The sequence below is a fragment of the Ascaphus truei genome, chromosome 2 (genome assembly GCF_040206685.1).
Source record: "Ascaphus truei isolate aAscTru1 chromosome 2, aAscTru1.hap1, whole genome shotgun sequence".
Taxonomy (NCBI): domain Eukaryota; kingdom Metazoa; phylum Chordata; class Amphibia; order Anura; family Ascaphidae; genus Ascaphus; species Ascaphus truei.
This window is the reverse complement of record NC_134484.1, coordinates 193,399,698-193,413,670: the sequence shown is the minus strand read 5'-3', so window position 1 is coordinate 193,413,670 and position 13,973 is coordinate 193,399,698. Positions and strand designations below refer to the sequence as shown.

At 42.7% G+C, this 13,973-nt stretch overlaps 1 protein-coding gene across 2 annotated transcripts in view; it reads right to left on the bottom strand.

Annotated features, from left to right (window-relative positions):
- Positions 1-13,973, bottom strand: part of BLOC1S5 (biogenesis of lysosomal organelles complex 1 subunit 5) — a 45,526-nt gene that overhangs the window by 14,076 nt on the left and 17,477 nt on the right. For both annotated transcript variants that reach the window (XM_075585740.1, XM_075585741.1), the window contains one exon: positions 6,144-6,202. In XM_075585740.1, coding sequence (XP_075441855.1) covers positions 6,144-6,202 — 59 coding nt within the window. The remainder of the gene's footprint in view (positions 1-6,143; positions 6,203-13,973) is intronic.

Below are 13,973 nucleotides of genomic sequence, written 5' to 3'. Positions count from 1 at the left end.
TTACACACGTACATATACAAAAGCAAGTTTGCTCAATACGCAAGTCAAACAACCAGAGCAGACGAGGGGCTTTAGTGATTCACAAATTCCTTGAAAGTACCTCTTGATGGAAGGGCCTGCCCACATGCATGAAAAGGTTTCTTCAGCCATACTACAAGGTATAAAAGAGCACCAGTTATAACCTTTACCTTTCCATTATATTTTTTTTATTCTATAATAAAAGTAGCTTTTACCTCTCACCAATATGTGAAAAATACCACTTTCAGAGCAAACAAGCAATGGGAACATGTGGAAAAATGAAGCCAGGCCAAAGTTGAGCATGGGTTAAAGGGAAATACAACGGCTTCTCTCATTCCCATCTCCTGTGTTACACGGACACCCTCTGCTGTCTTTTTCAAGCACTATTTCTCTGTTCTCGCCAAGTTTTCTCTGAGTTCCCCTCAAAATAATCAGAGCTTGAAAAAGTGAAGTCCCGTGTACTTGGTCTTTTGTGTACATACTGCCTTTGTTTTGACCTTTATGGTAGTCCCTTAGCTTAAGTGAAATCCTCCAGCAGTTTCTAAAAAGAGATATTGATGTATCCACTCTTAACAATAACGGACATGATCAGCTTTCAAATAATTGCGCCCAAGCACTGGACCTACTTAACTGTTGCAGCTTTTTTTGTTGTTGCTTAGTTAATGATGGGTAAAAAAGTGGTATGTATATAGTAGTATGGTGAGTGCTTTCACTTTGCCACTTCTAAAAGCTTTATTCAACCTTTAAAAAAAAGTTAAGAGCTCAAGCCAATAATACTTTTTGTGTTTGTTTTAGTGACACAACCACAGTTCTAAAGCATGTATGAGACGGGGTCTCCGGAGCTGACCCACATTAATGTGAGCTCCAGGGACCGGAAAGGGTAGGTTTGCCATGACCAAAATGCCGCTGGCGTACCGCCGCAAGGACACTTCGCCGCGAAGCCCGCTCCTGTGCATGTCCCGACCTCCCGCTCCGACAACTGCAAGTTTAAAATGTCACACGTGGGACATTTAAAGATGGCGCATTGGAGCGGCCTGTCTAGGCAGTGCAGCTGTCCCACATGGGACATTTAAACATGCAGTTGTCGGAGCGGGAGGTCGGGGCATGCAGCGGGCAGTCGGGCAGAGTGGGAGGTCGGGGCATGCAAACCTGGCTTGTCGGGTCGGCTTTGTGTCGGCTGGGTGCAGGAGTTGACAGTGCGGCGAAGTGTCCCGCAGCGAAATGTCCCAGCGATACCACAGTAGGTGCTGCCAGTGATCCATGATTCTTACATCTCCAGCGGCACGTGGGCCTATAAGAGGCAGCAACTTTAGAGTCATCAAAATGCCCACCAAATCTCACAAGACCAATAGGAAGCCGCAATGTGATCAAGGAGATGACGCTCTAGCTTCCTATTGGACGACTATTTGTGCCCAGAAAGTAACACGGGCAACTAAACGGGTAAGTGAACCGGGTAGTCCCAAGAACTTACATTACAGCGGTTTAACTCAGAAGGATCCCCGGTCCAAAATCCAGAAACAAAAAAACAATATTGAAATTCAGGGTGATTGCTGTCTAAAGTAAGTAGCAAGAGATATGGAAAGTGATAATATGGAGAACAAAGCTAAGAACAAAAGAAGATGAAAAAGACAAGATCTATGAACCAACCATGTTGCTTGAGGGCAATATCCAAGAACAGACATTAAAAGAAGTTAGCTGTGACGAGACAGGTCAGAAATCCACTGCAGCACAATACAAGAGAGAGAGAGGTCAGAAATCCACTGCAGCACAATACAAGAGAGAGAGAGGTCAGAAATCCACTGCAGCACAATACAAGAGAGAGAGAGGTCAGAAATCCACTGCAGCACAATACAAGAGAGAGAGAGGTCAGAAATCCACTGCAGCACAATACAAGAGAGAGAGAGGTCAGAAATTCACTGCAGCACAATACAAGAGAGAGAGAGAGGTCAGAAATCCACTGCAGCACAATACAAGAGAGAGAGAGAGGTCAGAAATCCACTGCAGCACAATACAAGAGAGAGAGAGGTCAGAAATCCACTGCAGCACAATACAAGAGAGAGAGAGGTCAGAAATCCACTGCAGCACAATACAAGAGAGAGAGAGGTCAGAAATCCACTGCAGCACAATACAAGAGAGAGAGAGGTCAGAAATCCACTGCAGCACAATACAAGAGAGAGAGAGGTCAGAAATCCACTGCAGCACAATACAAGAGAGAGAGAGGTCAGAAATCCACTGCAGCACAATACAAGAGAGAGAGAGGTCAGAAATCCACTGCAGCACAATACAAGAGAGAGAGAGGTCAGAAATCCACTGCAGCACAATACAAGAGAGAGAGAGGTCAGAAATCCACTGCAGCACAATACAAGAGAGAGAGGTCAGAAATCCACTGCAGCACAATACAAGAGAGAGAGGTCAGAAATCCACTGCAGCACAATACAAGAGAGAGAGGTCAGAAATCCACTGCAGCACAATACAAGAGAGAGAGGTCAGAAATCCACTGCAGCACAATACAAGAGAGAGAGGTCAGAAATCCACTGCAGCACAATACAAGAGAGAGGTCAGAAATCCACTGCAGCACAATACAAGAGAGAGAGGTCAGAAATCCACTGCAGCACAATACAAGAGAGAGAGGTCAGAAATCTACTGCAGCACAATACAAGAGAGAGAGGTCAGAAATCCACTGCAGCACAATACAAGAGAGAGAGGTCAGAAATCCACTGCAGCACAATACAAGAGAGAGAGGTCAGAAATCCACTGCAGCACAATACAAGAGAGAGAGGTCAGAAATACACTGCAGCACAATACAAGAGAGAGAGGTCAGAAATCCACTGCAGCACAATGCCTTGCTGCACCGTCTGGCAGTGATGGGTTAAATGAGAAATCCTGTGCCTCGAGGTATATTGAATTCGGTTTGATTTCTTCATCATTTCCATTAGACATATGTATGGAGAGAATGAAGATCAGGAGGAGTTAGGAGTTATTTGACAGACGTATGACCATGGTATATACCAGGGGTGCTCAACTCCAGTCCTCATGACCCACAACAGGTCAGGTTTTAAAGATATCCCAGCTTCAGCACAGGTGACTCACGCTGTGGCTCAGTCGAACACTGACCCACCTGTACTGAAGCGTGGATATCCTCAAAATCTGACCTGTTGGGGGGAGTCTTGAGGACTGAGTTGAGCTCCCCTGGTGTGTGTGTGTGTGTATATGTGTGTGTGTGTATGTGTATATATGTATATGTATATATGTGTATGTGTATGTGTATATATGTGTATGTGTATATATGTGTATGTGTATATATGTGTATATATGTGTATGTATATATGTATATGTATATATGCAGTGGTCGTCAAATCACCAAAAAATCTACTCGCCGAACAAAAAAATCTACTCGCCACCTAGTACCACACGTGTGCTGCTTGGGCCAATAGGAGATCGCCATGATGTTAAATCCACTCGCCCAGGGCGTGCAAATGTATAGGTTTGTCGTACACTGTATATATGTATATGTATATATGTGTATATATGTATGTGTATATATCTATATACAGGTAAACCCCGTTATAGCGCGGTCCTCGCGGCCACCCGATCCGACCGCGCTAGACCCGGGGTCGCGCTAATTTAAAAAAAAATGGCCGCCGCGCGCCTGATCGGGAGAGAGTGAGGAGGGAAGGAAGGAAGGAAGGAAGGAAGGAAGAGGTGTCCAGAAGCCCTACACGTCCCCTAGCAACGGCACGTCCAGCCGCAACCTGCTCCTTACCTCCCACCACCGGCATCCATTTCCTCCCCCCCAGGCCCCCACACCTACCGGCCCTCCGCGGCATAGCCCACACGGCCCTCCGAGTCCCAGCCTGCTCCTCACTCACCCCCCCTCCTCCCGACACCCCCCCTCCTCCTGCCAGCTCCGCTCCGATCTCAAAGGTAGGGAGGGGGAGTGGGAGGTGTAGTGTAGTGTGTTGTGAGTGCTGTGAGAGCTGAGTGCTGTGATAGTGTGCTGTGTGCAGTGAGAGTGTGCAGTGAGAGTGTGCAGTGAGAGGTGTGCTGTGAGCAGTGTGCGCAGTGTGTGCATGCAGGGAGAGTGTGTGCAGGGAGAGTGTGTGCAGGGAGAGTGTGTGCAGGGAGAGTGTGTGCAGGGAGAGTGTGTGCAGGGAGAGTGTAGTGTGCTGTGAGCAGTGAGAGAGTGTGCAGTGAGAGAGTGTGCAGTGAGAGAGTGTGCAGTGAGAGAGTGTGCAGTGAGAGAGTGTGCAGTGAGAGAGTGTGCAGTGAGAGAGTGTGCAGTGTGCAAAAAAAATTACATAAAAATGTTTTTTTTTTTTTTTTTTAAACGGGAGCCACGTGAAAACCACGTTATAACCGATTTCGCGTTATAACGGGTTACGCTATAACGGGGTTTACCTGTATATATCTATATCTATATATATATATATATCTATATCTATATATATATATCTATATATATATATATATATATAGATATATATATATATAGATATAGATATATATATTCATGTAGAGGTATCAGTACCGTGTTAGCCGAGCTTCAATAATCAAAAAATAAATAGATGATACCGTTCTGTGGCTAACGAAATGCTTTTATTTGTGCGAGCTTTCGAGATACACTGATCTCTTCTTCCGGCGATGTTACAATGAATGAAGCAAGGATAACTTAAAAACAGTGTCTCTTGGAATGTTATCTGTGCTTCTCCTTCCCCCGGTGTGGATGTGTTTTATGGCTGGAGGTGTCAAAGGGTAACTGAAAGCAAGTGAAGAAAGTGTGTGTATGTGTATCAGTGTGAATAAAAATGAATGGAGAGCCCACAGTATATACAGTGCTTTACACAAGGTGTAAAGCACACTCCACACACACCTTGTGTAAAGCACTGTATATACTGTGGGCTCTCCATTCATTTTTATTCACACTGATACACATACACACTCTTTCTTCACTTGCTTTCAGTTACCCTTTGACACCTCCAGCCATAAAACACATCCACACCGGGGGAAGGAACAGCACAGATAACATTCCAAGAGACACTGTTTTTAAGTTTACCTTTTGCTTCATTCGTTGTAACATCGCCGGAAGAAGAGATCAGTGTATCTCGAAAGCTCGCACAAATAAAAGCATTTCGTTAGCCACAGAACGGTATCATCTATTTATTTTTTGATATATATATATATATATATATATATATATATATATATATATATAAAATCAAAAAATAAATAGTTCACTTTAAGTACATTTTCGCTTTACATACATGCTCCGGTCCCATTGCGTACGTTAATGCGGGGTATGCCTGTATATATCTATATATATCTATATATATATATATAGATATATACAGGCATACCCCACATTAACGTACGCAATGGGACCGGAGCATGTATGTAAAGCGAAAATGTACTTAAAGTGAAGCACTACCTTTTCCCACTTATCGATGCATGTTCTGTACTGCAATCGTTATATACGTGCATAACTGATGTAAATAACGCATGTGTAACAGGCTCTACAGTCTCCCCGCTTGCGCAAAGCTTCGGTACAGGCAGGGAGCCGGTATTGCTGTTCAGGACGTGATGACAGGCGCATGCGTGAGTTGCCGTTTGCCTATTGGGCGATATGTACTTACTCGCGAGTGTACTTAAAGCGAGGTATGCCTGTATATATAGATATATCTATCTATCTCTCAGTATCCCTGCATGAACTTTTTCCTTTTTTTACTTGAACATTTAAACTTCCAGCCATGATGTGACATATCCTGTGCCTGTTAAAAATACAATTAAAAAAAAAAAAAAAAATAGTTAAAATGTATTAAACTGAAGAACAAAATCTTTACTAGATTTGACACTGTGGATGGGAATATTAAATACCTGTTTGGAAGAAATCTGCCTGGTGCACAGCTCCCTACATTTTAATTAAATGTTAGTTATCTGTTAAGGAATTCCTCTGGTATGAATGCCTGAAAGATCCCAACTGTGACATGAAGCTAATGCATCTTGGCAGTCAATATTACACCATTTTTCCAGGTTCCCTGCAGGTATCACATGCTTTTTTTTTTTATGGGTTCTTGGAAGTTTTGTCAATTTTTGAGTTATGTTAGAAACGTGCTGTGAGCAGTGTTTACCTTCGAGTTTTCCTGCTCTCTCTGCTGGAGCCGGAGGATGGTGCAATTGGCGGTTTTGACTGAAAGACACAGATTTGAATTGATTAATCAGGTGTTCGGTCTCCACGGGAAATATCTTGTCCAAAGCGGTGTGCGGCAGGCAGCAGAAGCAGTCACCTCTGCAGTTAAACAGTTTAACACGATGTGCAGGATGTGTCCTAGGGTGAGAACTATGCGGACACACTGGCATGTTGCACCCTGGCGCTTTCAAAAAAGCCGAAACAGGAAATGATGTTGAGGCTGTATAACTTTGTACTGCTGACAAGCAACAGATACAGCCCGTACAGTACATCTCAGCCCGTCAGATCCCAGATTGCTAACAGATGGACAGCAGACTCAAATTACTTCCCTTCGTTACATTTTCTGCAGCAGCCACACAAGCGTTTACGTTTGCTAATCTGTCCTAGGGCCACACTACACCAGAGTAATGATAGTGTGTGAAAGATTCAAATCGCCCTTAAAGTAAAATGTTTCATTGCTGTTCCTGTACAAAAATGAGATAGTTTCTATTTGGGGAGGGGAGCGGGTGTGTTTAATGCTAACCTTTTCGGGTAACTGTTGTTTTGTCACCTTACCTTATTAAACAAATGGTGTTTCCGCCATTAGCAAAACCAAAACAAACAGAGAACAAAATGTCTGCACAAACAATTTACCTGCATATACACAACAGTTTACAAACAAACAAGTTATCCCAATTTTGACAGGATTGGCAATCGAGTACATCACATTTTATAGGCAGCGTGAAACCTCTTGGGAAAAAAGAGCGTAGAAAGCGCTAATGCAGAATATACAGTATGTGCTGAAGGATAATAATTCAATGTGTAAATTAATCACATGAGAGATATCACATGGATATAGTTAAATTAGAAATAAATAATAGAATGAATAATTGATATAACAGAAGTTGTTCCCTGATAGATCGGACAGAACTACCCTTTATGGGTTGATCCATTTTTTTATTATTGTACCCTGGAAAAAAAAAAAAAACACACACACACACACACACACACACACACACACACACACACACACACACACACACACACACACACACACACACACACACACACACACACACACACACACACACGTTTCCCAGTGTGAAACTCTGCCCAATAACTTTACAATGTTAATCATTGGTGCTGAACCAGTGAAAACAAACATTTGACTGGCACAAAACAGGTTCACATACTTCAGACAGCACTACTCTATGCTTCTGTGAAACTACAATATCAAAACCTTCAACATTTCACAGATGGAAATAAGTGGACCCTTTGGGTGCTCCAAGACGTAGCCACAATGTCATGGGGCCTGGCCCACTAGGGGCCCCGTGACATAGTGGCTACATCATGCCCAAGGAGTGTTCGTTTGTCAGGAGAGATTGCATCCTGCGTTCCAATGGAGCACAGGACGTGATCTGCAGTGTAGGGAAATGGAAGAGGGGGACTCCTCTTCCGTTTTGGGGTCCTAGATAGTCAATTCAGTACCGTCGGGTAATACAATTACCTTTTGAAGATTCGCCACAATAATTATTTTATAATAAAGAATCGAACACAATGACTAGCTCAATATCTCCTGACTATTCAGTTCTTAATAATCAGGGCCTAGTCTTAGAATCAGAAGGGTCTGCCATTCTAAACCAGAACCTGGTACAATCCATAGCCATATAAGAAGTCAAATTTAATGTATACCCCATCTCACCAAAAGGAGATTTTAGCAATGCCTTTCAATGTATAGTAGAGGAGGAATGCAATCAACTCTGTGACATAAAACCAAATTGCATACCAAATTTGACAAAAGAAAAATGTGAAGCCTTCCAACCTCAAACTAATAATACAGATGTCATTATCAGACCAGAAGATAAGGGATTGTTACAGAATTGCCAAGTTTATTTTCTGATATTTTCAGCATCTGATTGCTATTGTACTATGGTGTTCACTCTAGGAGCCACCTATTAATTCACTTTCAATAATGGGCAAAGCATTTGTTGATTGCTGTTACTTATAAAACATACAGAACACCTACAAGCTCAAATTGAACCCCCAAAATTCCCACAACATATATATAAGCATATAAGTTTCACAGAGGAGTGCTACTGAGCATGGCAATATGTATTTAAAACCAGAGACATAACATAAAACACAGACAAAGCTCAGTGCACATCCAGAAAAACTTATATACGGTACAGTGCCTAAATATACATGTATAAATAACTAATAAATAAAATGGTATTTTAGTTTAACATTTTGGCCAAATTGTTGTAAGCCCTTGAGCCAAACTTCACGGCAGACCACGTTTCAAGGGTCCCTACACTAATATAAATTCCATTTTATTTATTAGTTATTTATACATGTATATTTAGGCACTGTACCGTATATAAGTTTTTCTGGATGTGCACTGAGCTTTGTCTGTGTTTTATGTTATGTCTCTGGTTTTAAATTGCTGTTACTTATGCCCACTTCCCCAGCCACCATACTTTTTTGACCGGCTGGTCCTGGTGTCTCACAGTATTTTGTGGGAGTTTATTTTTTTTTTAAACTAGATTTGTCCATTTACATGAGTATGGCTCTTTTTAGACGGGAGAATTCTCTCTTTTTTGGGGTGTACTACAGGAGAGTAGTTGTTTAACGGTCTATGTTTGTTTTTTGTTTTTATAGATTAATAAGTTATTTCTCATCAGTACTCCATAGTGCTTTGTGTGGAGACACACACAACACACACACACACACACACACAGTCTCAGAGAGAGTGGTAAGGATAAAAAAAAATAATCGGGTGAGAGGGTGGAGGTCCCAAGGTAACTTTCTTTCATGAGTATCAGAATAAGCAGGTACACGGCTTAGACGCCAGTACACCCAGTGGAAACTCCAGTACTGTACTGGTCAAATTGGTACAGATAGAGTGTATGCAAAATGGAGATGTTATTGTTTCTTTTTCCTTGGAAAAAGTGATTCATTTAAAATAAATGTGACTAATGTTCCTTTTATTCCAGTGTCTGTGCTGGTGAATGTCTTTATCATTTGTATCCAATGAGCCATATTCCTGTATTGCGGACAATGCAATGCAGCCATTAAGCCCATCACTGCTTCAAATGAAAATAAGCAGAGAAAAACTAGCTCATACACACTCAAGGAGACAACGTACTACATTAACAAATTATTAACGATCAATATGGTGTTTACTACTAATGTACTTATGTCATTTAAATAAACATGGATTTAATTTTTTTTTTTACAATCACCTAGAAGTTTGTAGACATGGAGATCCAAGTTTTGAAAGGGGTTAAATCTCCACTGGCTGCTCCCTTGTTGTGGTCCTGGTGTGGCCGGCTACGTGGTATTGCATCTTTAAGTAGGTTGACCAGATGTCCCGTTTTTTAGGGCTCTGTCCCGACTTTTTCTTCGGATGCTGCCCCGGTTTTGTATCCTCCTGGCAAGCGTAGACTCCCCCTACACTTAAAGGTTGGGTGACCATATTTGTCCCGGCAAAAAGCTGCTCGTGCACACGCGATCGGTTCTTGCCGACTGCGCATGCGCGAACTGTGTTTGCCGGTCGCTCATGCGCAATCGTCACTTGCCGGCTGCGCATGAGCAATTGACACTCTCTGGCTTCTCGTGCACATGCGACCGTAAGCTCCGATCACGCATGCTCGACCAGCAAACAGAGTTCGCGTATGCGCAGTCGGCAAGAACCAAATCACTCAAGTGGCTTTTTGCCGAGACAAATATGTCACCCTACCTTTAAATGTATACTTTTATATGATGAAACCTAAAATAAGTCAAACCTATGGGCTTGAAATAAAAGTTTATCCACCTAATAAGTCTGCGTATAAACTTCATAGCCTTCTCAGTTTTTTTTATTAAGATTTTACAGTAATGTTCTAACACTAATTTCCATTATGTTAGAGCATAATGGATTCATGGCTTTGTGGCTAAATCAGTATCAAATAAATAATATCTTGGGTTTAATATGATGCTAGATAAAACGGTTTAAACACAATTTACACTCGGATAATATTAATATCAACATTTGGCAGAGCCGATTTTGGCCTACAATGTCAGTTTGAGAAGCACAACACGTGCACACCTGTTTTAGAGGCTTTTACAGTAGGCCTGGGATATAGTAAAGACTTTGGTGCTGCCGCTCGCTCTACCAGGAGCTTTTTGCTGTCCTGGCAGAGGAGACAGCAAGCGCGCTTGGGAGGCGGGTATCACTGTGTGTGTGTGTCACTTGGTAGCTGTCAGTGTGTGTGCCACTTTGAAGTGGTCTGTGTGTTTGTGTGTCACTGGGGAACGTGTGTGTGTGTGTGTGTATATATTATATAATATTTTAAAAATTAAAAAAAAAAAAGACATGTTGTGAGAATAAATTATTTATTAACATTGTGCAACTTTGATAAATATATTCACGCACGCACACACACCTCTGTGCTGCCTCTGTCTGGTCTGGTGGCTCTGTAGTTAAAATGCTGGGCCGGCTGCAGCCCCATTGGATGGGAGCGGTCACGTGACCGCTCCTCCGCTTCCCCGAGCGGCAAATTTCAAACTTGCCTGTCTGGGGGAAGTTTCTCAGCCTCCGCACGCATGCGGAGGGAGAAACTATAGCCGCGCTGATTACAGATGCAGGGGCTTTGTGCATCTGTTCAGCGCGGCTCATCCCGCCTCAGCGACGCTGATTTCACTATGTCCCAGGCCTTAGAGGCCACCATATATCCCATCAGCAGTGTGGTGTGCAGTGGGGGAGAAGGGTTTGAAATGAAAAGGAACAAATACAGACAATTCTAATAGTGTGTTTGTGTGTTCAGAATTTTTTTTTGTAATGTTTCTCCCAACCTCTTGGTTAATTTTCATTTCAAACCCTTCTCCCCCCGGTGCACACCCCCTTCACACTGCTGATGGATATTTGGTCCTACATGCTCTCCAAATTTCAAAGTAACCCTTTCATCCATGCACTGCCCTGTCTCTTTAACCACCCAAGGCAAATGGGATGGTAATCTTGTTATTTTTACATGTGTTAAACTAGTGGAATCTCTGGAGGAAGAGATAACTCTCGAAAGCTTGTCTTATAATATCTATTGTTAGTCCAAATAAAAAAAAGGTATCACCTAATACTGAAGTACTCATTTACTTTGCACTATTACAACTGGACTAACACGGTTATGTCTGCTTAAGTCATACTTTCTGTATCAATGTAGTAATGGCTACACATTCTGCACACATATTGCTGCCAGTTCTTTTGGAATCCACAGGTGCTTATTATACAGGACCTTCAAATGTCAAAAACAAAAAAAATAATTATATAAATGAAATGGTAAAGAGGCAACAGCACCCCCATTGATAAAGATCTCTGTCCGGGATCGAAACGTTGATATGTGCAAGTATATATTCATACTAATACAATTCTTTATTTTGAACTGCTGAGTGCTGTTGCCTCTTTACCATTTCATTACTGGTATTATATGTTGCTTATTTCTATGGTTCTAGCACCAGCCACTACGCTTTTAATTACAGGAGTGAAGGGTATTTATATACCACACAAACAGAAGACAGAAACTTTCCCAGCTCCTTCAAAAGTGTGAGAACTTTTCCAGTTGCCAGATTTAAAACCACAGCAGGACCGAATTTTACACAACTCATGAATACTTTGCCAACTCGTGTAACTTTCTTCTTTATTTGGCAACAATAAGTTCACAAAGAAAGAACAAAATAGAAGGTTCCCCTCCCCCCCACTCGCCATGTGTAATATTTTGGTTGATCTCCTGAATGCAAAAGTACTGAAGAATCTACAGCGTGCTGGAATTGAGCTTGGTGCCAACAACGACGATGCAGTGTACAGGAGGAGAAATCAAATACTCTGGCATAAATTGTCAGAGGTTTAAGGCCACTTTTTACAACTTGTTATAACTAGCCTTAAAAAGAGGATTCCCAGTTGAATTCTGGACCCCCCACTCTGAGGCAGGTGGTCAGCTTTGGAGTCCTTCTTGAAGACAAGTACCAGCAGACTACTCCACTGCATACAGAGAATTCAAATACTTTGCACCAATGAATTGTGGGGGTTGAAGAGTGTCATGGTAATGGCAGACTGCAATACCTTATGTCTATACTGCATAAAATACTTTAAATAAGGAATGATTATCATTTCCACTGATAGTATGCAAATATTTGAGATTTTAGGTTTAACCTTCTTCCATGACATGCATGTTGCTTAAGTTACCATTAAAAGATTTAAAAAAAAAAAAAAAAAAAAAAAAAAAGGAGAGAAGTACACACCTTATAGCATAATCTTATTTACTAGGCACAAAGAATAAAAATGCATTTACAAAATATCCGTGCATCAAGATCAAAGAACAGAAATGCTGTTGGGGGTCTCTGTAGTCCAGGAACAGTTTAGGCAGGGATTCACTCACTCAATCTTGTTGGCGCGTCCGCCAGACTGGTACGTCCGGTAGCACCTCTCTGCTGTCCCGGTGCTTCCGCACCACGTAAGCGATGCGCCGCCGCGTCACACTCCATTGTGCTTAAAGTTTTATTGAAGGAGGTATAGAAAAAAGGGACATATTTGCCACCTAAAGCCCCGAACCCTGACGAAGAGATAATGCCTTGAAACGCGTCGGGTGGATTTTGGTTGGCTGCCATTGAACTGTGGGTGTAGCAGGAACCGGCAAACATGAGGCGAAGCAAGTGGAGCCTGTGGTGTTTACTCCTGCTCCGACCGTCATCAATCCTGAGTCGGACGTCTGTGTCGCGGTGACGTCATGATGTAGTGACACGGCGGCGCATCGCTCACATGGTGCGGAAGCACCAGGACAGCAGAGAGGTGCTACCGGACGGACCAGTCTGGCGGACGCGCCAACAAGATTGAGTGAATCCTTGCCTAAACTGTTCCTGGACTACAGAGACCCCAACAGCATTTCTGTTCTTTGCTCTTGATGTTTAAAGCCAGAGACAGAACATAAAACACAGACAGAGCTCAGTGCTACATCCATTAACACAGATACACGGTGCAGTATATATACCTTCAGTCAATTACCCCACTCACTGAATCCCCCCATAAAAAACATACCAACCCCCCCCCCTAAATACATGTAACCCCACAATACATAATAAAAATACCCGCCCCCAATACATTTTAAAAAGACCCCCACCACATTTTAAAAAGACCCCCACCACCCCACCACATTTTAAAAAGACCCACCACCCCAATACATTTTTATAAGACCGACCCCTCCCTCCCCCCCCCGCGCGGCTGCGGGCAGGAGGCGGCAACGACTACATACACGCACGCACTCGATAGCAGCAGGCCCCAGAAGTGCCGCACTGCTAGAGTGCGCCTGTGAGCGGGCGGGTGGGGGGTTAGAAAGGGGGAGAGCCAGGAAAGCTGTCGCGGGCGACACGGAGTGTGAGCGCTAGCCGGAACCCCTGTTAGTTAGTCTCTGAGACCTGTAGCACTGCCCTTGTTGGTTTCCTTAGTGGGGATAATTTCCCCCCCCCCCCCCTGCTATGTACAAGGATTTTTGACCTCCCTTTTTTTCCCCCTTTACCTGTTGCGGGTTCTGAACATTTGCTCATTAGATGGGTGCAAATAAATGTCCCACCTTTCAATATATCAGATTGTCCACGGTCCAGTTCTTTACTCAATTTATTCAGACAATACAGAAAACATCATTAACAGCATCATTTCAGTCAGTTAAATTATTCAGGCATATAGAATTTAGTTATAGAGTGGAGAATCTCTAGCTTGGTGGTGTTTAAAGATTGTACTGTATTTGTATTTATAGAATTCGGAATCATT